This window comes from Falco rusticolus, chromosome 6 (assembly GCF_015220075.1).
Source record: "Falco rusticolus isolate bFalRus1 chromosome 6, bFalRus1.pri, whole genome shotgun sequence".
Classification (NCBI taxonomy): domain Eukaryota; kingdom Metazoa; phylum Chordata; class Aves; order Falconiformes; family Falconidae; genus Falco; species Falco rusticolus.
This window is the reverse complement of record NC_051192.1, coordinates 41,510,678-41,534,809: the sequence shown is the minus strand read 5'-3', so window position 1 is coordinate 41,534,809 and position 24,132 is coordinate 41,510,678. Positions and strand designations below refer to the sequence as shown.

General features: G+C 45.6%; 1 protein-coding gene across 4 annotated transcripts in view; it reads left to right on the top strand.

The window, feature by feature from the left end:
• The window catches only part of LOC119150376 (T cell activation RhoGTPase activating protein), a 36,682-nt gene extending 23,315 nt beyond the window's left edge, over positions 1-13,367 (top strand). The window contains exons 1-10 of one of the 4 annotated variants that reach the window (XM_037392875.1): positions 4,278-4,914; positions 5,343-5,427; positions 5,539-5,592; positions 6,186-6,252; positions 7,736-7,902; positions 8,698-8,859; positions 9,344-9,453; positions 10,131-10,326; positions 10,852-10,969; positions 11,174-13,367. In XM_037392875.1, coding sequence (XP_037248772.1) covers positions 5,401-5,427; positions 5,539-5,592; positions 6,186-6,252; positions 7,736-7,902; positions 8,698-8,859; positions 9,344-9,453; positions 10,131-10,326; positions 10,852-10,969; positions 11,174-12,345 — 2,073 coding nt within the window. In that variant the 5' untranslated portion in view covers positions 4,278-4,914; positions 5,343-5,400 and the 3' untranslated portion in view covers positions 12,346-13,367. Of the gene's footprint in view, positions 1-4,275; positions 4,915-5,342; positions 5,428-5,538; positions 5,593-6,185; positions 6,253-7,732; positions 7,903-8,697; positions 8,860-9,343; positions 9,454-10,130; positions 10,336-10,851; positions 10,970-11,173 lie in introns of those variants that run through there. The other 3 variants (XM_037392874.1, XM_037392878.1, XM_037392876.1) reach the window with 3 other exon arrangements.
• The last annotated feature ends 10,765 nt before the right edge of the window (positions 13,368-24,132 follow it).

Genomic DNA, 24,132 nt, shown 5'->3' with positions numbered 1-24,132 from the left:
TGCTGGAGTAACAAAGTGAGTAGCATCTCACTTTTCAATACTTTTTGAGTACCCTCAACCAGAAATCTTGAAAAAAAATAGAATTCAGACTTAACTACATGCATTGTCTATTATCTTGTTATTTATTGTGGGCAAGCAAAGATTTAGATCTGCATCTGCTCCGTTAGATATGTTAGGAAACTTCAATTCTTTGACACCTTTGTGGTGGCCACCTTGGGGATCCCCAGGAATGGGTGATTCTGAAGCACCGCTGAGGTACAACAAAATGAATTCAGACACAGCTGAACACCAGCACGGACCCTCTGGGAAAATGACCTATGTGTGCCTGCCCTCCACAGCTAAAAACCACCCTTAGGAACCAGTCATCTGATGACGAGTAAAACACATCAGAGCTACCAACTTCGTCTTAGGGGGAGCACACAGAAAAGAGTAAACAAACCATCCTGCAAAGCAAATGCAACCAAAAGGGTGTCATGGGAAGCACACAGAATACACCTTGGGCTGTATTTACAGAATTATTTTTTATTTGTAACTTTTTTCCTATGCAGCAGTAACCCACTGTTACTGTAGTAAAAGAGTGGCACAATCTAACCCACACTGCAATCTAGCCTTGATATCTAATTAAGGATAGAAATCAGCTGAACAGAGCTGGGGAAAACTGACAGTGGGTTTCACTTTCCAAAGGCAGGGTTAGCGTGAACCCAGGTCCTACCTGACTAACACTGCAAGGGTTCAGCACGAGCTGGTTCTTGTTCTGAACTGGTGGGAGGTAGGGACTGGTCTGATCAAAGCCTAAGACACCTTTTCTGTGATCAAACCCTGAACTGTGCCTATGCAATCCACAACACACTCTGGGGAGTGGTAGGAAATTAAAGTTGTCTTCAGAAGACATGTAGAAATCTGACCTATTCCCAGCAACCTACACACCACCCTATTTTTTGAGCCCATGGACAGATCATGCAGAGTTTTCCTTTCCAAAAAAAACACCCATAACCCAAGAAGTCTCTAACTTTGTCATAACTGTTTTCCCTATTTTTGTAAACATTCCTTTTGTCCCCCAGGGAGACTGCAGTTGTGCCAGTGAAGACAAAACTAGAATACAAGCCCTTTTCCACATGGAGAGGCACTGATGAAGGCTCTTTCTGCTCTATATGGGCTTGAAAGAGTCACTGCCCCGGGTACATGTTGGTGCACCCTTCTCACAGCTACAGTCCTGCTGCGTCCTGGCTGGTACAATAACAGCGTGAAGGCGGGTTTCAGGGTTCATTCACACACTCCCTCATTTCTAAAAGCCATCATGTCAAACATTTGTGAAAGTAGTAGAAATAAACGAAAGTGAGCTGTGGTTGGGATTTTCCCATTTGTGGTTTGACAAGGAGGAAAGAAAAGAAATACATTCCAGTCACAGCAGATTTTGTTTACAGCTCCCGATTCCTTTCTCTTCCCAGCTGATGCTGCCCCTTCATTGCTACAGTCCGGTGTCCTTCACTGAGCCACAGCGTAAGAGGAGGGAGGAGAGGAGAAAATGCCTAGCTGGACTGTAGCTCACACAAAGGGGAAAATCACCATTTGGTCTGTGTTGGCAGCAAGCACCATACAAGACCTCTCTCCAAAAACTGTGGGGCAAAGTGCTTGGGAGTGAACCACAAAAGCAGCCATGGCCTGGGAGGGGAAAGGGGCTGCCTAGGCCTGGGGGGAAGCAGGGGCATCAATCTGATGTCCTGGCTTCTCTTAAGGAAAATGCTTCACATCTCAAGGAGAAAACCCAGTCCTGAGAAGCCTGGTTCTACCCAGGGTCAGCTGCTCGGTGGGACTTCCCCACTCCTGCTTTCCCTCCAGGAATGGAGCACTTCTGAATGCAAAGCACTTCAGCAGAAGTGAGGGAAGCCACCTGATGTACAGGAGGGGAAGAGCTCACACACAGACTAGTCCTACAAACCCCTTGTAAGTCCACCTTGTCTTTCATGCCCTGATCTTTGCATAAATGTCCCTGTGCCTTTGAAGGAGACTGCATTCACTTAGTCAGGGATGGCTTGGGAGAAACACATCACCTGCAAACAGCTCCAGGGGTGCCCCAGCTACCTGCCATCTATTCTGCTCACCCTAGGGCAACGACTGTGGTACAACAAACATATTGCCCTAATGTGTTGTGGTATAAGATCTGTACCAAACTGAGGGGCAGACCAGAGCAAAGGCTCTGAGTCTACAAAGAAGAGCTGTGTGGTAGAGAGGGAACTGATCTCTTCAGGGAGAGAAGCTGTTCGTGTAAGTGACCTTCATTTGTAAACATTCCATATGACAGGTCTTTTCTGTTAATATTCAGGGCAGATATCAGCTTCAGAAGCTACATCTATGTTACCCTTTACACACTGGTGGAGGAAGCGGTGAAGCTGCTCTGGATGGTAGGTGTGAGGGCAGCTCACGGTGTGCTGGTCCTGTCTTCACCCACCTGTCACAAGCAGCTCTTTTGGGACCCTGCATGCAGCTCTGTGGTGCTCGATGGGAGCCAGCACATGCTCGCTTACTGCTTTTCACAAATGCAGCCATGCTTTGTTCTGTGTGGCTACACAATTTGTCTGCCTGTTATTCAGATGGGGCATGTTTGTAATGAAATAAGCTGCTCTAAAGTAATTTTGGCACAAATTAAGTGTTTGTGATACACATATAAAAGATCTATTAAAAAAAAAGAATGACATCAGAAGGGTAGGAAAAATCAAATTGTTTTCCATATGGGCAGACAAGCCTATACACATACCTTCCATGTACAATGGCCATCACATCCCCACAACTGTTAATAGACGGGAACTAATTAGACAGAGATACAGCAGTGTGTGCCAACAGTTTGGTGGTGCACTATCAATACACCACCCATTACTGTATCTTTTGCTCCTGGGAAATTCAAAGCATTATGCCTGTGTACAGCTGTGCCCTATTTATAATCTAAGCTTCTGGCCTGGGTAATCACCATCCATTAAAATCCCATTTTCTTCACAAGTTGCACATTTTTCCAGATCGAACCCCATGTCTTAATCTGCAACAGACTGAGCTCAGAAATACATCTGCATACAGCGCTAGAAGTGAAGGCAAGGCTGAACTGAATTGCATAGGTCCCCTAAACCTCTGAGATACTTAACAGACAGGTATGTTTAGATACACATTTAACAGATGTACTGAAAAATAAATGCCCTTTGTCCCAGGAATCCTGCTGGGACTATCAGCAGAGGTGCTGCAGCTACTAAGGAGCCTCGGAAGAAATTCTCAGAATGCAGTGCAGGATGACAGTATTTCTGCAAGAATGTGAATCAACCCATGGGATTTAGTAGGGAAATGACAGATGTCACAGGACTGCTAATTAAAAAAAATAATCAGTTATAGCAGTGAGTAAATGATCAGTGGCAAATGCACAGGGCTGCAGAGTAATTGAGATTCCTGTAAGTTTCAGCCCTAAACAAGTCTACAGACTGGTGTCTCTACAGGAGTGTGGAAATGGTCCCAGGAGGACTTGAAAGGTCATCTACAGCATCGCTCATCGCAAAAGCAGGGCAGCTCTCCTTTTGCCCTTCTGGACACATCTCTGTCTAACCAAAAGTGAATTTTGTACCTTGGGCTTCTGTCAGAGCCAAGCTGAGACCCCCTTTCTGTTTCATACAACAACCCAGGGTCAGTACTGCACGGGCCAGGTCTGATGTGGTTAAGCAAAGAATGGTTTTCAGGGTGAATTCAGCAGCGGATGTAGCTGTAAAGTGCATCTGCAAAGAGCTGTGCTATGACACAGCCTTGTCCCCTGCACATGTGAAATGGAGCATCCAGATGGGGACAGTAGAGAGACCACAGTTTTACAGGTGTGCTTTCCACCTAAATCCACCACTGAAATATTCCCAACCCTTTGACTTCCCAGCTTCAGCTCCTCTTTTTCACTAGATCAAAAAACAAGTACCCAGAATACCAGGTTTTAATTTGCCTTTGTCAATGAACCAGTAGAACTAATATCATGCATTTAACATCAAACATTGAACTTTGGTAATGGCCTGATAGAATGAGTACTGTTGTCCCTATGTTCCCGACGTGCCCAGGCTGGGGGGGAGTCAGCATCAGACCCTGAAGAACAAAAGTAGATTTTTCCTGGACTTTTTCATCTCTTCAGTTGAATTAAACTTTATTACTTGGACACATAATTCTTACTAAGACATATTTTAAGCAAGACATTCTATTACATAGTCGTACATTACTAAATTGTTACATAACACCACTTCTATAGAAGTCCAGCGCTTAGAACCTCAAGAACTAGTTGGCCCTGGCAAAGTGTGTGTCTACATCTGCTTGCAGACAGTAAACTGTTGCCATTAGTTTTTCAAAAAATATACAAAAACATTTCTCTGCATCTTGGCTATTCCACTCCCCCATCTTTTTAACTGTTCTTAGTGTAATTTGATCTGGTGGCGTGTCTTAAAACTGCACAGCCTAAGGTCTCTGAGCAAAGGACAGACTGTACTCACTGCCCTTTAATGGTAAGGAGAAGCTGCCTACACTGCAGCCCCTCTGCACATCCCACCTCATGCTGGTGATGCTAGATGGAACCTTTACCTGGCGAGTGTCTCATCTTTTCCATCCATAACAGATACAAGAGCTTACTGGTGGGTTTTTTTTTTCTTTAAGGAAAAAAACCCTAGCTCCTCTAAAAGGAAAGAGGAAGACAGAAATTTCGTAGTGTCTCAGTCCTGCCCCATGATGCTTCTTCCTGCCTGTGAATTTCCACCTGCCCCTCCTGCATATATAAGGCAGCACACGTGGGGTAGAACTGTTTAGTCGCCTGCCTCCGTCCAAAGGATTAGTAGCTGTGGGGAGTGATGCTCTTTCTCCTTTCCTCTGCAGTTCACCGGAGGTGAAGGAGCTCTGGCTGGACTCACTCCTTCGGTAAGTACTGTCTGGGGTAAAATCTGTGGCATCGCGGTGAAGTCAGTGGAGTGCTCCAGATGCAGCTGCACAGAAATGTACAAAAATATAGACAGGGGAGAGGTGCGCCCACTGCTAAGCGTAGCCTGTGGGTAGAGCTGACTGACTCGCTTAGCCTTGTGCCTGCAGATTAACAACCATACATAGCTGTCACCACATGCTCATTTTTTGCATGGATTAAAAATGGAAAGCTGCTTTTTTTTCTGTTTTAATCAAGAGGCAGATAGGGCAGCGGGGCTGAATGCCTTCCAGAGAAGGGCTTTATGACTCGTGTGGGGTATCTTGCTTATTCGGGATCATACTTAAATGCTAGACTGGCTTGCAGGGGAGAAAGACAAGAAAGGTGAAGTTTTACAAAGCTTTTTGTCCCTTCCCTGTTCAATATACAGGCAAACAAAAGGACCGAAGGAAACCAGAGTATCCAGAGCTCCCCCAATCAAACTCCTAATGAAAGTGTTGAGCAGCTGTAATACTGTGAGTGTCTTTATTGTTTCGGTTCTGTCAACAGAGTGATTTTTAAAAGCTCTGATTTCTAAATCACAGCATTCAATTACTCACATACAGTGTCTTTGTTTTCTTGCCTAGTCAAAGACACTAAATGCTGGGAACATGGAAAGTCTGATTGAGCACCAGTCAGAGGTAAGCAGCCGCTGCACTCCCCCGCTCCCCTGCTCCTTCTTGGGTATCGATGGGGGATATCTTAGCAAAGCGGGGGTGGCCCCTGCTGCTGGCTGCCTACCTTTACTCACAGGCAGGCAGAGCCCTTCAAAGGCAACTCTGTGGAGCACTGTGCAGGAGCTGGACATTGCTGTGAGCAGCCAGTGCATTCCCTGGGTTCCCAGGGAGCTTTGCTTAAGAATGTGGCAGGCTCTGAAGCCATCAAGGCTTCCTGGAGGAGTTTGGGAGGAAACCTTCAGTGCCAGGGGAGGGCACAGAAGAGGAGGCTGTCTTTGGCTGTGGTTTCTCTGGATCAAAACAGCAGCCTGAAAGAGCACGGGGTTGTGACTTGCTGGGCAGGTCTGGGGTGGCTGGCTGCAGGGTTTACCACAAACCCCTCTATTGGGCACTGAGGCAGTGTCACTCCTGGACCAAGGCACCTCTTCCGCAGGTGTTGGGCTTGCTGTGGTTATTCCCCAGAGCCTCCCACAGATTTCTGAGGAGCTGCAGCATCCTGCTGGTGGGTGGCCCTTGCTGCTGGTGGCAGCTCTGTAACCCTAACACGCTTCTTGCAGGCTGAGGCCAAGAAATGCCCCACACTGGTCCCAGCAGATACTGAAGACGGACTTTACCACTCAGCTGGTAAGTTTTAAAAACAAACTGAGGAACTCTCTTCTTACATAACGCTTGCAAGCCGGCGCTTCTGCAAAACCACCCAAAACTGCCCACTTCACCTTCCTGAGAGCAATCCACAGCCCTGAGCCCCATCCAGGAGATGGCTTAAGCCCCAGCGTGCCACTCGTGCAAATTACTTCTTTCCCTCACGCTCAGTGGCAGGTGTGACAGTGCTGTGTGACAGAGGTCTTGTATCCTTGGTTCCTGGTCCTCAGAGCCATGTATCATTGTGTTCCCTGGCAGTGACTGAAAGTAAATGTGCTCCTTTCTCACTTGAGCATCACCACTGAGGTGTGGCTCAAGTACTGCGAGTACCGAGTACCGCTACTAGTGGTTGCATGCCAGAGCAAATAAACCCTCTCAGCAGCAGCAACAGCACTTGTTTTCTCTCACCATGCAAAACCTCAGCACCTGTAAACAACCCAGAGGAGAACATTAGCAGCGCAGGATCGGATTTGGAGCAGATCATCATATCAGACCATTTTTCAGGAGTATCAGAAGGACAGATTTTATATGACATTATAATGTTAGATTACTTTCTTGTAGCTTTTAACTCCCCACTACCAAGGACTTGTGCTAAGCCACAAATACAGGTCCTGAGAACTTCTCATCTGTGTAAGACAACTTCATTTTGGAGTAGAAGGCAAGCTCTTTATAGGAAATTTGCAGAAAATGACTCCTTTAGAAAGCTCTCTAGCAAAAGGTTCCTTCTCTCATTGTTTCTGAAAGGGAAAAAAAGCCACACTTCCCCATAAAACCATCATCTCCAAATTCCTAGCATGTTTTCCTTTTTAAGATGCAGATACGCAACCCATGCTAAGAGATTTCTGACGCTGAAGCCAATGAGGCCCTACTGTGATGCTGCCATTCTCTGGAGCAACTATCACCTTCCACGGGCTGGCTGGCAGGGGGCAAGCGCCTAGCTCTAGCAGGATCACTAGCACCAGAGCTGGCTCTGAAGATGGCAGAGCTGGAGCCATGTGTTTTCATTTCAGCCTGTGAAAGAGGCTGAAAAGCAGGAGCTCCCAGTTCCACCTTTGCCCTAAGGCTGTGGCAGTCAGGCCACACAGTGAAAATTGTTGTCGTTGCCAGCTGCCAAAGCGACATATCTGCCTTAGATAGTTATCACAGAAACCACTGCAGTATCAAAAATCTATAAAATCTGTTATTTCTGTGCCTTGTATGTTCCCACTCTCTAAGAAGAAACAGTGACTAGAATGTGAAAAAAACCAAAACCCCAAACAGGAAAGGTGGTGTCCTTAGAGGGATGGTCACGGTTTTACAGTTTAGGCAGTTGTTTTCTTAGCAACCATTTAGTTGTTTTCAGTTTCTTGTCGTTTAGCTTTTGTTTCAACATACATCTCTGCACTGCACACAGATGAAAGGCCACAATGCATGCTTTGGGGTTTTTTTAATAATTAATTTTTTGCTTTCCTTTTGTTTGCAGCAGATGGAACAAAGAAAAAGAAGGTGATATCGCAGTCATTTACTCTGAGACGAAGCTCTACCAATGGGAATTCCCCAGGGCAGCTAGACTCAGGTGCCAAAATCGCTCTGTTTGGCCAGCCTCTGGCAATTATCTGTGGGGAAGATGACATGCTGCCCCAAGCAGTCCAGGTAAGCAAGCCTGGTGATAGTTATCAGACCTCTGACTTCCAGCGTGAGGCAGGATCCCCCTGGTACTTGTGCTGCAGCACCCAGGAGATAAGTTATTTTGGTGTTACCACCACCACCCCACCCCCCCACCCCCCCCAAAAGCTCAGAGCCCATCCCAGATGTAGCAATGGCCATGTCTGCAGGTTTTGGCCAGTCCACCCAGCTGTTACTGGAAGTAACTTTGAGCAGAGACAACCCAGGACCAGGAATAGGAGAAGATCTGCTCCTTAGTATAAACATCTGTGATTCTACAGAAGTAATTTTAATTAATCTTTCAGCAGCACAAGCTTCCAAGGATCTCTGTATTCCCCTGAAAAAGGTGTTCAGCTATGGACTGCCACCGACAAATATCTAAACATTATCTTCTGGACAAAAATGGTCTTCCAACAATTCTCTCACTGAGTTGGCTTTTCCAAGAGATGTGCTTTTGTCTCTTCTAAGCAATATTACCTGGCTTGGGAAGGAAGGAATTTGAACTAAGACTCAAGCCATCCTTTATTTCCTTCTGGAAGGAAGCAGGGATGACTCCACTGAAGTTAGTGGTATTCACCAGTCCAAAAAGAGGGTGCATTGGAGGAAAATCAGGTTATTGCCCCTGTAACCTACTTGGAGCAAGAATTAGATACTGACCTAATCAGAGCACAGTGTACCTCCAGACAATTTTTCTTCTGTTTCTAAAGAAATGTTCACTTGCTAAAGGATCTTCCTTCACCCAAGTAACTTTCTCCCATTCTGGTTTGTTTTCTTCCCCTGCAGGATCTCCTAGCTATACTGTATATGAAAGGACCTTTCACTGAAGGGATATTCAGAAAAGCTGCCAATGAGAAAGCACGAAAGGAGTTGAAGGAGGACTTAAACAAAGGCAGGAGTGTTGATTTAAAAAGCAAATCTGTGCACCTGCTGGCGGTCGTCTTGAAGGTAAGCTCCTCTGACTTGAGGCAGTGGGAGGACATTGCTGTTCTGCACAGGCCCACTTCAGTGCCCAGAGCTGACCTAGGTGGGACTCCAAGCTAAAGCCAGAGAGAAGCCAGGCTTTATGTTTCAGGCAAAACATTTCAGGCTTAGGAAAGTTTAGCATTTTCCTTTTCCACATTACTTCCAGTCCCCTTGTGCTGCTGATTTCCTGCCTGCCTACGGGAAACTCGTTTCATCCTCCTCTTCAGCATCCTCCCGGGGAGGAATACTGAGATTTATGGGTGAACGAAAAGCGGCTAGGAGCTGGGTCCTGTTGTTACCCCAGTGCAAGTGTAGTTGGCATGTACTTGTGCATTGCACTTGTGCCAGTGCTGATGCTCAGGTAGCTTAAGCCAGTGTGACTCCTAGTGAGCCCATGTTACAGTGATGCTCCCTCTGTGCTGAGGGGTAATGTCCAAAGCCTCATCCAAATCTCTTGGCCTTGCAGGACTTCCTCCGAAATATTCCCTCCAAACTCCTGTTGGCTGACCTCTATGAGAGGTGGATGCAAGCTCTGGAGAAGCCAAGCAAGCAGGAAAAAATTGAAGAATTGAAAGAGTAAGTTTTGCAACCAGGAAGTTTTGCAACCAGCCCCAATGTAATGGAGTGGCTGGCAGAGGCCAATGATGTCTCTCAAAATTAAGTCGTATTTTAAAAAAGCCTGCCATTTATATCAGCTTACTATTGCTCCATGGAGTTTGGTTTAGAGGGCTCTATCATCAGCACTTCCTGAAGTTATTTAAGATTGCTCCAAGAAATTACTAGTGTAGGAAGAGGTGAGAGGCTGCAGTGGCTCAGCTAGCATAGTCCCAGTGCTGTGGGACAGGCACTGACAGGGAGCCTTCACATCTGCTGCCAGTAAAGACGGGCACGTGGAGACCACTGCCATGTGGAGGCCTTTGAGAGCCGCACAGCACAACTGCAGGCTTGCACATGCCTTTCGGAAGCCTCCAGTGACATCTCCTGACGGCATCGCATCTACTCAAGGACGTGCACTGCTCTAATGCTTGCCTTTCAGTCAAGACCTTGTAATTCAAGATCTTAGAATTAACCACACACTCAGATGCTGTTGGGGATTTCTGAATGATACTTCTGCTAAGCAGTGAAAAAAGCACACGCTTGCCTCTTTCTGGAGGAAGCGTCATCTGGCTGAGTTCAGTTGAGACTCGCCTAAATAAAGAAGCAGCGGCTGCTGCACCATGAATTCACATCACATTTTGTTTGTGTTCATGCAGGGTGGCTGACAAACTGCCTAGACCAAACCTGGTCTTGCTCAAGCACCTGCTCTCTCTGCTCCACCACATCAGCCAAAATGCCGACACCAACAGGATGGACTCCAGCAATCTGGCCATCTGCATCGGCCCAAACATGCTGAGCCCAGAGTCGGACAACACGCTCCCGCTGGAAGTGCAGAAGGAGATGAATGACAAGGTGTGTTGAACTCACCAGGCAGCCACCCGCTTCGAGGCAGCTCAGAGCCATCCATAGGGACCCCGCTGCCATGGCAAAAGCTGAACAAAGCAGCACCCCCACACATCGGGGATGCCCCTCAGCTCGGGCGCCTGCAACGTGATGGGCAAGGCTGCCCCTTCTCTCGCCGCCTCTGAGCAAAAGTAGCAGTTGCCCTGCAGCCCCCTACGTCACAGCACAGCTCCTGAATGCCTGGCATGCAGGGGGCAAGGGGCACCCGGTGGCATTGCCACCATGGGCCCTCTGCACAGCGAGGCCAGGCCTGTGGCTGATGGCGTTTTGTCTGTATCGAGGCAGATCAATTCATCTGCAGCATCAGCCCTCACCCTCCCAAGTGGACTCACCCTCTGACTTTAAGCTAGGATTTTGGCAGAAAATACCCTGCTCTGTGCTTCCCTTCATACCAAGACAGCAGGCAGGGGCAGAAAACACTGTTCAGTATGTTTTCAGCCCTTTTGACTGAAATAACCTTTTTTCTGTGTGCAGGTGACAGTGTTGGTGGAGTTCCTCATAAATAACTGCTCAGAAATATTTGGGGACGACATTGCCTTCCCTGCCTGTGCCTTCGCTGAGGAGTCACTGGAGCACACAGACAGCTCCACAGGTATGAAAACGTACTGAGGGTGTCACAGACTGGGGCTGCTGGGGCTAAGTTCTTTAATTTGATATGGGAATACATTTGTGGAAACACAGAGCTGTAGAGGGCTCAAGACACTTTTGCAATGCCCTTCTACAGGAACTCTTTCCGTGTAGTTCCCTTTCATCCTCAGATGGTCATTGAAAACTAACAGGTGCTTTATCCCCACAGAACACCTATGTGCTGCTCATCAGAATGACTCTGCCTATGACAGTCCAGACCCTGAAGCTGAAGGCAGCCCCCGTACCTCTCAGACGGAGCAGCCTAAAGGAAGGAGCACTAGTGTGAGCACAAGATATTCAACACACATCTCTACCCCTTCACTGACTAATTTCAGAAATGACATCAGGACAATGGACAGGAGGTACTCAGAGCCAGACCTGTCCTTCCAGAACCGCCTTGAAGGCAGGATAAGGAAACAGAAGCTAAATAAAAGTGAGGACAATTTTTCAGTTCAGCAGAAACGGCTAGGGTTGGAGGCACCGGAGAAACAGCTTGCAATCTTACCTTCACAATTATCAACTGACTCTCTACCCAAAACATCCTCCAGTTGCTCCCTGGAGAGCTCTGATGGCTCAGTCTTCACCAGCTCCCCAATAGTTTCACCTGCTAGTCCCAAAAAAACCTTTTTAAATAGGCCCCAGTCCTTTTCCACCAAGGCCACCGAAGACTGCAGTATGCCTAGCAGAGAGATTAAAAAGCATTCCATGTCGTTCTCTTTCGCAAACCGCAGGAAAACACTACTAAAAACCCAGAGTTGGGGGCCTGGAAAAAATATGAGTTTTCAGAGAGACAATTTCACAAAGAAAGAAGACCAATTCTCCTGCAGAGTTGTCCAGCACAGCCCTCATGATAAAGAACCATTGCCTGTGGAGTACCAGCAAAGATCCCGTTTCAGGTCAGCTGATGAAGTGTTCAGAGAGGTAGACCAGAGGAATCCTGGAAGACCACCCTCTTACGAAGAGGCTACTAAAAACTGCCTGGCCACTAAAGTTCCTTCCCACAATCTCACAGTTCAAACTATGAGATTAAAGCTGTCAAACCAGGATGCTTTGTTGCCTCACCCATGCAGCAGCTGTGCGCAGGACACATGTATGACTCTAAGGGATGTACCCAGTGGCAGAGTTTCTGCAGTGAAGGATTCTGATGCGGAAACTGAAACCCTCAGTGTCACTGTAGGAATAAACTCTCGTGTGAGTTTACCTGTGACCCCGGGAGTCTACCGATTGAGAGCCATGTCTGAATCCTGTCAAAAGAACAAACTGGAGTATATGGCTCGGAGGTGCAGCCAGCCAGTTTTTGAGGTAGACCAGATCCAGTATGCGAAGGAATCCTATGTTTAAAAAGTTCATTCCTCCTCTTTGCAGTATACAAAGGAAGTATTGTAAAAGTAGACATCTTGCTCACCATTTGTAAGATTTTACTTTCAAGAGACCAAGAATAAGCTAACTCTGCATTAACTTTTTTTTCCTTGAGGCTTTCCTGAAGTGTCTGTCAGCTTGACATATCACATTCTTTCACCACAAGAGGTGGTGATGGGGAAAACCTGTGTATTACTATGTAAAAATGTAAGTGAACGTGCTGTACATAACCTGTTGTATGGGAAAACTAGTTAGTAGTTGATAAACAGTGTTGTATTTGTATCCCCAAAAGGACAATTAGAAGGTTAGCAGGTCCAAAAGCTGTTCCACCTTCCTCTTCTTTTCTGTATGATCACAGACTCCAGGCCATTTGTCACGTGTGTGTGCCAGGCTGAAGGAATGCTTTGCTTATTTTCTGCATTAAAGAAGTGGGCTGAAAGTTACCCTAACCGGGGAAAAGCTGCTCTGTCAAGCACTCTTCCATAAACCTCCTGTACCTGCTGCCATTCCCTCTTTCTGCTTGCTGGTGATGAGGATGATCTGACCACTAACCAGCATTCATGTTATATACCAAGCCTGTGTTTAGAGCCACCAAAGCCCTACAAGGTCATTAGGGGAATGTATCAAGTAAACCTCATGTGGCCTGAGGTGCTTTTTGCCTAAATAAACTGGACAGGCTAAGCAGAAAGAGTTTCTTTAGGCTGGATTTTATGAGGGGAAAAAACCCCAAACAATAAAAACTCCTGTAAAGAAACATTCTGTATTCCAGCTTTAAAAAGTTAAAGCTGCAGCTCATTAAAAAAGGACAAAAAATGAAATGCCAGGCCATGTCCTTGTAACCTTGTAAAAATAACTGGAAGTGCAATGTGTTTGTACATGTAGGAATTTGTTTTGTTTAGCACTTACCTCCCCTTTTACAGCTCAGCATAGCCTTGAACCAAGAGCAGGGAGACTTGTTTTTCTCCTGTGTAACTTCACTACAATAAAACATTTTTCTGCATGAATGCTGAACTGTCTGCTGTCTGTCTTTAAAACTTCCAGGCCCTACAGGTACTGTACCTACTTTTGTACTACTCTAGAGGTATTGCAGGTCTGCTTGAATGACATGGCATATCTAAGTAGCGGGAAGGAAACTAATAATAGTATCACTACTATTGTTGTTGTAAGAGGTTGCAGGCTAGATTTTGGGGACAAATCCCTCTCTGTCAGGAAAACAAGTTACACTGCAACATAACAGCAGTTATCAGTGAGATGTAAAGGGAGATGCAAAGAGGTGATGCCGCTCCACAAGTGGAGTAGATTAGAAAACTATAGAAGCGCCTCAGGTACAATGTTTTCCAGGCGTGGGTGTTCACAAGACACAGAGAAAGGGGAAGGAGAGTACCTGGCCAGACAGGAGAAATGATGTGAGAATAACCATACTGGTAGGCTGCCACTGGAGAAAATGCCACTTCACTCAGCTCCCTAAGCAGTGGCACTCTGCTTCCAAGTGAGCTGAATGACAGGTCTCTGCTGCAAGCTGAAAAAGGCATTTGCCATTTTCTGGAATCTGCAACTCCTGAGTCACAGAATCACAGAATAGGTGAGGTTTGAGATCCTCCTGTCCAACCCCTCTGCTCAATCAGGGTCAGCTACAGCAGGTTGCTCTGGACCATGTCCAGATGGCCTTTGAATATTTCCACAGATGGAGTTTGCAACATCTCTTGGCAACCTGTTCCCATGTTTGACCACCCTCCCAGTGAAAATGTGTCTTCTTGCATTCAGATGGAACTCCACGTGTTTTAAGTTGTGCTTGTTGCCTCTTGTCCTGTGTCGAGCGGGAATGACAGCTTTCTTTTGTACAAAGCACAAGTGTCTTGCCCTCATGACAGAATGAATGTGAAGAGATAATCGACATGCAGTGGAAAGGCTCAGAAGCCACACAACAGAAAACATGAACTTCAAAATGTATTCCAACAACATGGCTACTTCTTTGGTAAGTGACTCAGGTTTTTTGACTGTGGCAAGGCTAAGGATACCAAGAAGAGGAACTGTTTGTTTCCTGTCCTGTAACCACACCAGAAAATCCAGGGAGAATAAGCATGGTCGCTTATTCATCACCAAAGATGAGAAAAATCTCTCTTTATATCCCAGCTGTCCTAAGGCATACAGGACAGTCACACTCAGAAAGCTTACCTGGGCTCTAAATATTCCATATGGATGAGCCTAAACCTTCTGGCTCCGGGGTAAGAAAGCCCATTTGAATCTTCTTGTAAAGCATTTCAATAGAAAGAGAAAAAGGGAGAGGAGCTCTATGCATTGTTAACAAACAATCGAGCAAGGTGTAGTTCTATAAAAGAGGGGTCCAGTTCCCCTCACCTTGCTCTAACATTTCTTCAAGTCCAGGAAACACCATGATTAAACAAAATCTAAATGTAAATGGACCCCAGAAGAGATTTTAACTCCCTCATTGACAGATAACTTTTGTCTTTCTCCATCCCTTAAGACTTGCTTGCTTAGTCAACATTATTTTCATGTCACATCCCTCCACAGAAGTTATTTATCTTCTATATAAATACTTAGGAGACCTCAAAAGACTAGAATGACACAGAAATCAGAGAGCTTTGCTTTAGCACTTACTCATCTGCCTTCAGCTCAGAAAAGCAGTTTCTCATGCTACCAGCCCACCCTACCACATTCAAAGATCCAGCCCAGCTACCCTGACCTTCAAGAGTGCCCCCTTTAACTGCTTCATCCACAGAGTGAGTTGTCTGAGTGTCCTTGTCAAAGCTGCCTTTGCCTTGCCAAAATCCTTAGCCAGAAAGATCAAATACCTGTTTACAGCTGGGTCAGCTGGAGGTGGATTTTGGCACAAGAGTTGAATGATGACAGTAAGCCTCCCATTCTCCGCAGGTTACTCCATCATCAATATTGCATCACTTGCTTCACACATCCAATTTTCTAATTAAATTTCATGAAGACACTCTAAATATGCAAGGCATACAGGACTGTAAAAGGGAAAAAAGCAATATTAAAGCAGAAAATCCAAGCCATTGCCTTGTAAGGCAATGCTGGAATTAAGGCTGTTGGTGCAGCCTGCATTCAGTTCCTTATGTTTGCATCCTGCTTTTGTTTTCAATCACATGATGTACTCTGCATCTGCTCTGAGGAGGAACCAAGGTTGTATAGCAAAGGAGAAAATTTTAATTCTGCCATTCCCCAGCACGGCTTGCCTAGCAGGGCACCCAGGTTTTGGACATATGTCTGTGTCTGATAGAGTCAACAGAACAAAGGAGTTCCTCATGGAGCAACATGCTCCTCTCCTTCCTTCCCCATGCTGTGCACCAGGGAGTTGCAAGCTCTTGCTCTCTGCCACTTGAATTAGGACAGCAACTTACAGCAGAAGCACATTGCCATCAACTCTATGGCCAAACATCAGTGAAGGCTGAGAGAAACACCGTGACTGCAGGTTTCACAAACATTCGGACTGGTACTCACATGCAGGCTGTGGACATAGACATTTATATTTAGTTTTCTGTATGCAAGCATTTATGTGAGCCTGTGTCTCATCTTCTGCACAGTCTGCATTTGAGTATCTCTCTGAACTCCTGGGACTGAGTTAAGTGCAGGTGGAACATACTTGCCTGAAAGTAGCTGTCTGCAGTCATTTGGGTGTCTTACGGCACTTCAAGGAATTTTCCAAGGCATCAAAAATGGATGCAGGTCTATATACTTAGGCATCTGAATCCTCCCCTAAAATCTTCTCTGACTGTGATGGGAGCTTAGACTCATGTGTAGATGCTACATTTAGGTACTTTGAATGTAGGTCTCTCTAATCCAGGGCTGACACTTGTACTGACAGCAGAAAAACAGTAAAACTTGGGATTTTAGGCTCCATCTAAGCCTTCAAAGGAACCATTCTTGAGCAGGTATAGGCCCTCCTGCTTGCCCTCCTCCAGTGCTTCAGGCCTTCTGCTCCATCTGACCACAGACAACCCTGACTCAGACCTTCCTCTTCTTCAGTCCTGACTCCTCATCTCTGCCTCATTTGCATTGCCTCCCCATTCCCAGCCTGCATTCCTCACCTCATCCAGTTATTTATCTTTCAATTGAACAAACCCCAATCTATCCCTGTGGGCTTGCTGTCAAAGTCCCAATTTCATTTCTGTCCTCTCCAACCCTAGACTCACTTCTTTCAGTCAGCCAGTTTCAGATTTTCTCTTTCAATTCTTCCATGTTTTTCCCCCATATCTGCACTGGTCATTATTGCAATAAGCCCCACCAACACTCTACTCATCTAGTCTCAGTCCCACACCCTGCCATCTTGTTTTAGTCTCTCCGTAGGTAAAGCTTTCTTTTTTTCAAGTGTACTTGGCTATTCAGTTTCCTACACTGTCTGTAGTTTGATGAAACAGGATTTGCAGTCTTCTTTTTTGGAGATTACATAAACGGAGGACAAGACTGCATGACCTGGATTCACAAACATCACTTGGAGTTCAACAGCTGGTATTAAGGAAGGCAGGGCATGCTACTGGTCACCCAAGAACTCTGTTTCTGTTGAGACTGAACCACTCTGTAGGATGTGACTGTGCTCCACAATACTGACACTTAAAATAAAGCCAAGAACTCGGGATTATTTTTTTTTTTTTTTGTAATGGATTGTATCTCTTCAGCCTTTTGCTTAAACATAATTGTCTATATTTTCCTGTAGCACAAAAGCCAAAATGGATGGTTTGGGATTTTGCTTGGATTATGTATACTTTGGCATTAAAAAGCTAATACTAATGTTAAAAGCTAATGATAAATGATAAAATTACTACCTCATAACTCCATTACCTATTGTAGGGAGCTCCACACTGATATTTTTTACCGTAATGTTCCCTCTTGCAATATTGCTATGAAGTGTCTCCAACTACAACAGGAAGAAGTATCACAGCAGACAAATTCCCATATGTGTTACTAGTCTAGGAATGGGAGTTCTTATTTCTCTACTGCTTGTTCTGGTTTTGGTGTTGATCCATCACAGGAGACCAGGTGGTTTGCTGCAGCACCACACCAGCAATGCTTATTCCCAGGCTGACTCATTCCTCACCCATACACTACAAGTGACAATTCCAGCTTTCCATCACACCCAGGCAGGTCTCTTGACCAAGTGAACAAAATTTTTACCGTAGTGAGGTCAAGAGATTATAGCACTTGGCTATCACAGAGGTGAGCTCTGAACAAGTATAGATAGGTAGCCCAGAATCCTGAATGATAGCCTACAGCAAATAAAAGAGCTCTCAAGTTAAGGAACCACCGATTTCCAGAGCCTCTTTTGCAGGACCTCCAAGCTCAAGGGTTCCCTAGAGGAAGATGGGATTATGGCTGTCAGGAATTTTATCATTCTGCCACCTGAATGTGTCCAGAGACATTTTTTCCACTGGATTTGTACAAAAGAAACCCCTTCATAAAAAAGGCCAAGAAAAATCCCCAGTGGCTCACTGCCAAAAATTCCATGACAATAACACCATCTTTCTTTCTTTAAATTCATGAATGTATTCCCTCTCTCGGGAAAAGATGATGCTTTCAAGTGCCATTCAGGCAATCCTACATTTCTGTTCAAAGTAAATCATGCCTGCAAAAACAGATACATGAGCCATTTCACCTGCCTTCTAAGACATGTTTGGGACAGCAGGCCTGCTTCTCCACTGCTCTGCAGGCTCAGGGGGCACTGGGAGCTGTGTGGAACAGCTGTGAAACACTTTTCTTGGTACCTGTTCCCTCTGCATGGCAAATATATCTGTCTCAGCTGGAAGGCAGCATAGAAACTCACGAAGTTAACCTGAAAACTCAGCCATGAAGTTAACCAAGTTCACCTTGAAGTTAGCATGGTTAGCTGTCCAACCCCACAAGCATTTCATGTCCATAACTGATCATGTCCAGCTGCAAAATTCAGGTGATTAAGACATGCTGCTAGCATTAGTCAGATAGCAGTTACTGTGGCTATCATGTTTCTCCACGAGGACAATTTCTGACAACAGGAAAAGGAAACCCACCTTGGTTAGGCGCTCTGGTTACATTTTTCTCTGAATTTTGTTAGCAGTCAGTCCTTATCACATGTGCCATCTGAACAAAGTGAAAACTTCAGAGGAACTTCTGAAGACTAATAATTCAGAAAAGGAAGCAACTTTGTAATACAAAGTCTGACAATAATAGAGAGAAAAATCCATGGGAAAAAACACTGTTGGAGAGGTGATACAATCCTCAGATGGACAGCTGACTCTCATACACAGCCAGCTGCAAGTCTCTGTGGTTGTTGGGTGAACAATTGTTTTTTCTGCCCGTTACTCAGACATGCTAATTATCTAATTCTTTTTTTTTTTTCTATAGAATGCATCACGTTTATTGTTTTAAATCAGTCTGTTCCATTTGCTGTGATAAATATACCAATTTAAATCTCACTTCTGAGTGAAGCTCACTCCAAATTTTTCATGTTCTTCTACAAGGGTAGAACTTCTACAAGAGTTTGTTTTCTGTTCTAACCTGAAGTGCCAGCACACAAGTATGAACAAATGGTTCACAAATGCCAAACAGGGCTGACTCCATTTAGTTCTGCTTCCTCTGCTAGGTAATACTATGAAAAGGTTTATATGAAGGTTTTCACAATTTCTAAACAAAACATGCTCTTTAGCCAAGCAGCTATTTACAGAACTGATCCAACGGCTGTTTGAAACTCTTCCTTCCTACAACCCACAAAACTTCTCACCAACTTCCTTGACAGATGCTACAGTCCAAGTTCAAACTTTGCACCTTCAACCAACACACAGGCCAAGCTGAAAATTATAAACCTGTATTTTTAAAAAAAGTTAAGGCCAAACCCAAGCAGATTCCAAGACAGATGATCAGAGAAGATGTTCTTATGACAAAGATTAGAGATTAGTTTGCTTTCCCACATGCTTGCTGCACAGTCTTGGGCTGTGCAATTCAACCTCATCATATACAGGGCATAGCCCTGTCTACTTCCTCCATACACTGAGGAAAAGGGTTTTGGACTCACCTTCCCATCACCCCAGGTGTGAATTCTGCCTCCCCATCATAGAGCTGTGACTTCACACAGCAAGAGCACCGGCACAGCTTTGCCTGTAATCCGCCAACTCGTTTTTTATAGCACAACTGGTCAAGAGGTATGAAAGTAACCACAGTATCATTCAACACTCAAGTACTCTGAGGAGTACGCAATGTTACATGATATGATACACAGATGCACACCCATCTTACCAGCTACAGACACCAGAAGACATGGCATTTGAGAACTCTTGGTGTGTGAAAGAGCAGAGCAGTCACTAGTTCTCCATCGATGATCAAGGAGGACGTTTTTGAGATAAAGACTGGAGACTTGTAGTTAGGTTATTTAACACCAGGGTCTGCTTTTTCCACATGCCTCCTGCCCAGTGCAACTCTTGAATCTGTGCATTTTAACTCCAGCAAAGCACAGATGATACTGCTCTGCCTCCTAGAGATATGATAAAGGGCAATTTATTTCAAGATGGACAAACACCAAGGCTACAGTGAAGGGACAACAGAAGCAGATCAGTCTTGATCCTTACTCTGCAAGTTTAGTGCAGTTGAACAACTGCTCTCAATACAGGGAGATGGAAAATAAGGCAGAGCTTCCTGAGGCAAAAGGAAAACACTGGGAGAGCCCTGCTCAAGGAGGGAAATGGTAAGAAGGAGCTGGAGAGGGATGAGCAGCACACAGTCTATTTGTGTTTAAACAGGGAGGTCACCAGCAACTGATTTTCCAGTTAGAAGTTTAATGAATGACAGTTTAAAGCTAAGTGTGCACTGTTCCAACCCTAAGGTGCTTTCTCCCCATCCATAATTCTTTCCAGTCACTGGCTCTGGAGTCCCACCGTGGTGTAGGGCAAGAATGCAAGCCCTGAGAGCAGGCTTGTCACACTGAAGAGCAAAGCTTGTGGGGGACACGGAGGGAAGGGAACCCAGGGAAAATGGTCCTGAGAGAAAGAGGTAAAGTGGTAAGGGGAAGCAGAATTGTTCATTTTGGCTGGAAACCATGAATAATAAACTCTGGGTTTTGACTAGTGTTAGAGAAATGAAGGTCTTCAAAACTGGAATTTGTCCTACCTAACCCCATGAGTTCAGGACTGGGGCCAAGAGGATGCTGTGCTGCTACAGAGAAAAGGAATGCAAAAATTTGCGTTTGAAGACATGAGTGATAGGACCTGCATTTTTTTCTATGCACAATTACATATCAAGATTAACAACCCTACTTAAAAAAATATTGATGTCACCATAGGGACTCAGGTTTAGCTCGGGTATTAATTTATTTTTCCTTCTATGTCTCTCATCTGTCAAAACTCTCAGGCTGGCACTCCTTTTTTTAGAACAAAGTATCTCACAATTAGGACCAGGCTTATACGTAGGCAGTATCTGTATATCACAGATGCATTGAACCAAGTGCTTACAAACAGCAGCAAAGACACCATCTGTGGGCTGGCAGACACCAGTGACACAATACTGGTGCAGTATTGCTGATTCTCTTTGATCATGTCACCGCAGCAATTTAAAAGCAGGTTTCAGTGTGCTTCTATTAATTGTTCTCCAACAGCATTGGGGCAAACAGTACATATGCACCTCATGTGGCTCTGTGCTTCTTTCATCTTTGCAGCCACACTGATGGCTGTCCATGTTTGTACTGCTTTTTGTATTTCTGTCAGACATCTCAGGTCATTGATTAGCAGTAGCATGATGCTTTCTGGGATTTTCAAGGCTACCCAAAGCATCTCCATCCCTGGAGATTTTCAAAACCTGGCAGAAGGCCCTGACCAATCCAATCTATTTTTTAATTTATCCCTGCTTAGGCAAGGGGATTAGATTCTGGATGTCTCTAGTGTCTTTCAACCTATATTGCTCTATGACTCTGTGATGTCTACTATTTTGGCCTCAAGCAGAGTTACTCCCAAGACTGCGAGCTCAATCCCTTTACCTGCAGACCCAGAGGGGTAAGAACTGCATCTTAAAATTCTATCTCAGGACCATGGAGAACCAAATCTAATCCAAATTTCAGGCAATTACACAGTATTACATCAGGGAAGTGTTCCTGTAATTTTAAAAGCAGTCATGGTTCTCTCCAGACAGAAGGCAATGCTCTGAGAAAGCAATATGCCCCTCCATGTCATTCCTTGATAATTAAGCATTGTGTACACCATCTATATCCAAATTAGTGCTGCAAACCTCCTCCCTTTCTTAATTATGCAGTGCTGCAGAAAGTTAAGATAGTGGAAACTAGACACAGCTAGTCTGCTCAGCATCATTATACACTGGACTGTGGCACAAGGTCTCAAAAGCTAGCATCATCGAAGCTAGGGCCCCAGAAAGGCCCAGTCTCAGCACTGTAGACCTCTCATATTGTATTTCAAGATGTCATTCAGTAGTTATAGAATGCATCCCAGGTGCTGGAACAAATAGTGGATGCACATCTTTTGTTACTAGATGCTAATACCTTCGCATTTGCTTTGCAGTGAATAATTTCATTTCACATCCAGAAAGCCAAGGGGCATGCCAGAAGGTATGGTACAATGCCAGGAAATTGTCATTCTCATGAAAACAAAAAACCAAATAGTCTGTTTGTGGCTCCAAGGCGTTTTAACAGATCCACAGCTAACTTGGAAGGAGACAAAGCCCTTGCTATGTAGCTTTCAAGTCAGCTGAAGGCACCTCAAAAGACCTTTCTTAGCTGCCATGTGGGAGATGGATTGATTCATTCCTTGCTAGGTAGGCCCACTTCCCAGGCAGTATCTCCTGCGCTAAGATCTGTGCAGGCCCTAGACGACCCTCCAAAGAATATGTGGAACAGCCACTGTGACTGCAAGATCTGGAGTGCAGCTCTGGGCACTAACAGCAGCCTAGCCATCTGATTACAATCAATGTGGTTTTGGCTCCTGCTGCAGTCAGTCTTGTGAGGACTTGAAATGTTCCAGAACTTGGGGGTTATTTTTAGCAAAAAACAGCATAAAAGGGGGCAAGGGAAGACAGCTGTGGTTTTTCCTGGGCATGGCTTTGTTACTTACCAAGCTCTGCTAACCTGCAAAGTCAGAGACCTTCTCCTCTCCCATTTGCACTAAATTAGTAACTTAGGAGTTAGTAGTGTTTCACAGAGGAAAGCAGTAGAGTCGTTGCTGTTCAATCAGTGCACGTTAGGTGAATCAGTAATTCACCAATAGATGAGACTCCAGGCTGAGGTGAGCTTAACAGAACCAACCCATGATGCAACACCTTCATCTTTACAAGATCTGTGGGCAACAGGTATTTAACAGGCAGCTCCCCAGGAATCCTTGCTCATGGTTACAGGCACTCTTCTCATCGTCTCCCTACCCAGTCCATTCCAGCCAGATTTCTAGGCTTGTTCAGCAAGCACACTCAGTTCCTTACCAGACATGTACAGACTGACATTTTTGAAGACTATGCTGCAGCTGTTTTTCAGGAGAACACAAAACACCATGTCCCTAAGAGCCTGGAGATATCTACCTAGATTTCAAGTTCCCAGTCCAAAAGCAGAAGCAGCAGATTCGTTAACTTTGCTTGCTCAAACACAAGCAAGTATTGAAGGATTGTTCTCCCCTCCCACCCCCATGACACTTGGCACCATGCTCCTGCAGCCCCATATCCTCTTGTCCCACCACCCAGCAGGCAACTGTGTAGTCAACACAACTCCCATTCCTGTACTGATTCTGCCAGCTGCCTGTTAATTAATTACAAAACCATTCCTTCCTCTTTTCCCTTGTCTCCCACACACGGCCTTGCCTTTTGAGAGGCTTTTTTTTGTTTGGGGTGGGGATTTTTTTTGCTTCTTTTTCTAAAAGTTTCTCTTGCTGTACAGCAGGGGTCCTCAAACTTTTTAACCAGGGGGCCGGCGCGTGGATGCAGTGGCAGGCAGTCATCTGCGGCTGCTTGGTTCCCCCCCAACCCCCGGCTGGGTGTGTGTGTTCTATAAATACCAGGGGCCGGATTGAGGACCCTGGGGGCCATAGTTTGAGGACCCCTGCTGTACAGCTTCCCCGTGCCTTGCAGCATCCTATGAAGTGCTCTTTGCTACCTCCAGTTCTCTTGTCCGTGACTGTCCACACAGGGCTGTCACGCTGCACAGGCACCTGCCACAGTAACATAACTGAGCTGAAATAAATTGCATTTCACCCATAAATTACATTTGAACCAAATATTTCAGAAACAAAGGACGTGGATTATTTTACATACTCAGTCTTGCCAAAGTAATCAAGGCATATCACTACCCACACAGGTAAAAAAAAAGAGCTATCACTGTATCAGTAACCTTTAATTGCTACTATGTTTCTCTTAATGGAAATTTTTCACAGAATCTGAAAACACATCTTCATGATTTGTGATGACAGCGAGTGCAGCTCACTACGGACGGGATGGCACCCCGAGGGCCCACCTCACTGTCCTCCCTCCCATCGTACGACACCTTTACAGCATCCAAATCCCCTGCTCGTGTGGGTACAACCCCCAAACCCCCACCAAGCAAACAACAGCGTTAGACGTACCGCTGTTTGGGCTGCCTTTCAGGACACCGACACTGAGGCCACGGGCACGGCAGCCACCAGGTCTCCCCGGTCCCCCAGCCCACGTCCGCACCGCCGGTGGCCGCGCAGACCGGGCTGAGCCACCGCCCGGCCCCGAGCGGCCGCGCAGGGGCGAGGGGACGGCGACACCTCGCGGTTAAACTCCCTCATTACCTCGGCCCAGCCGGGGCCCCGCAGCGCTACCGAG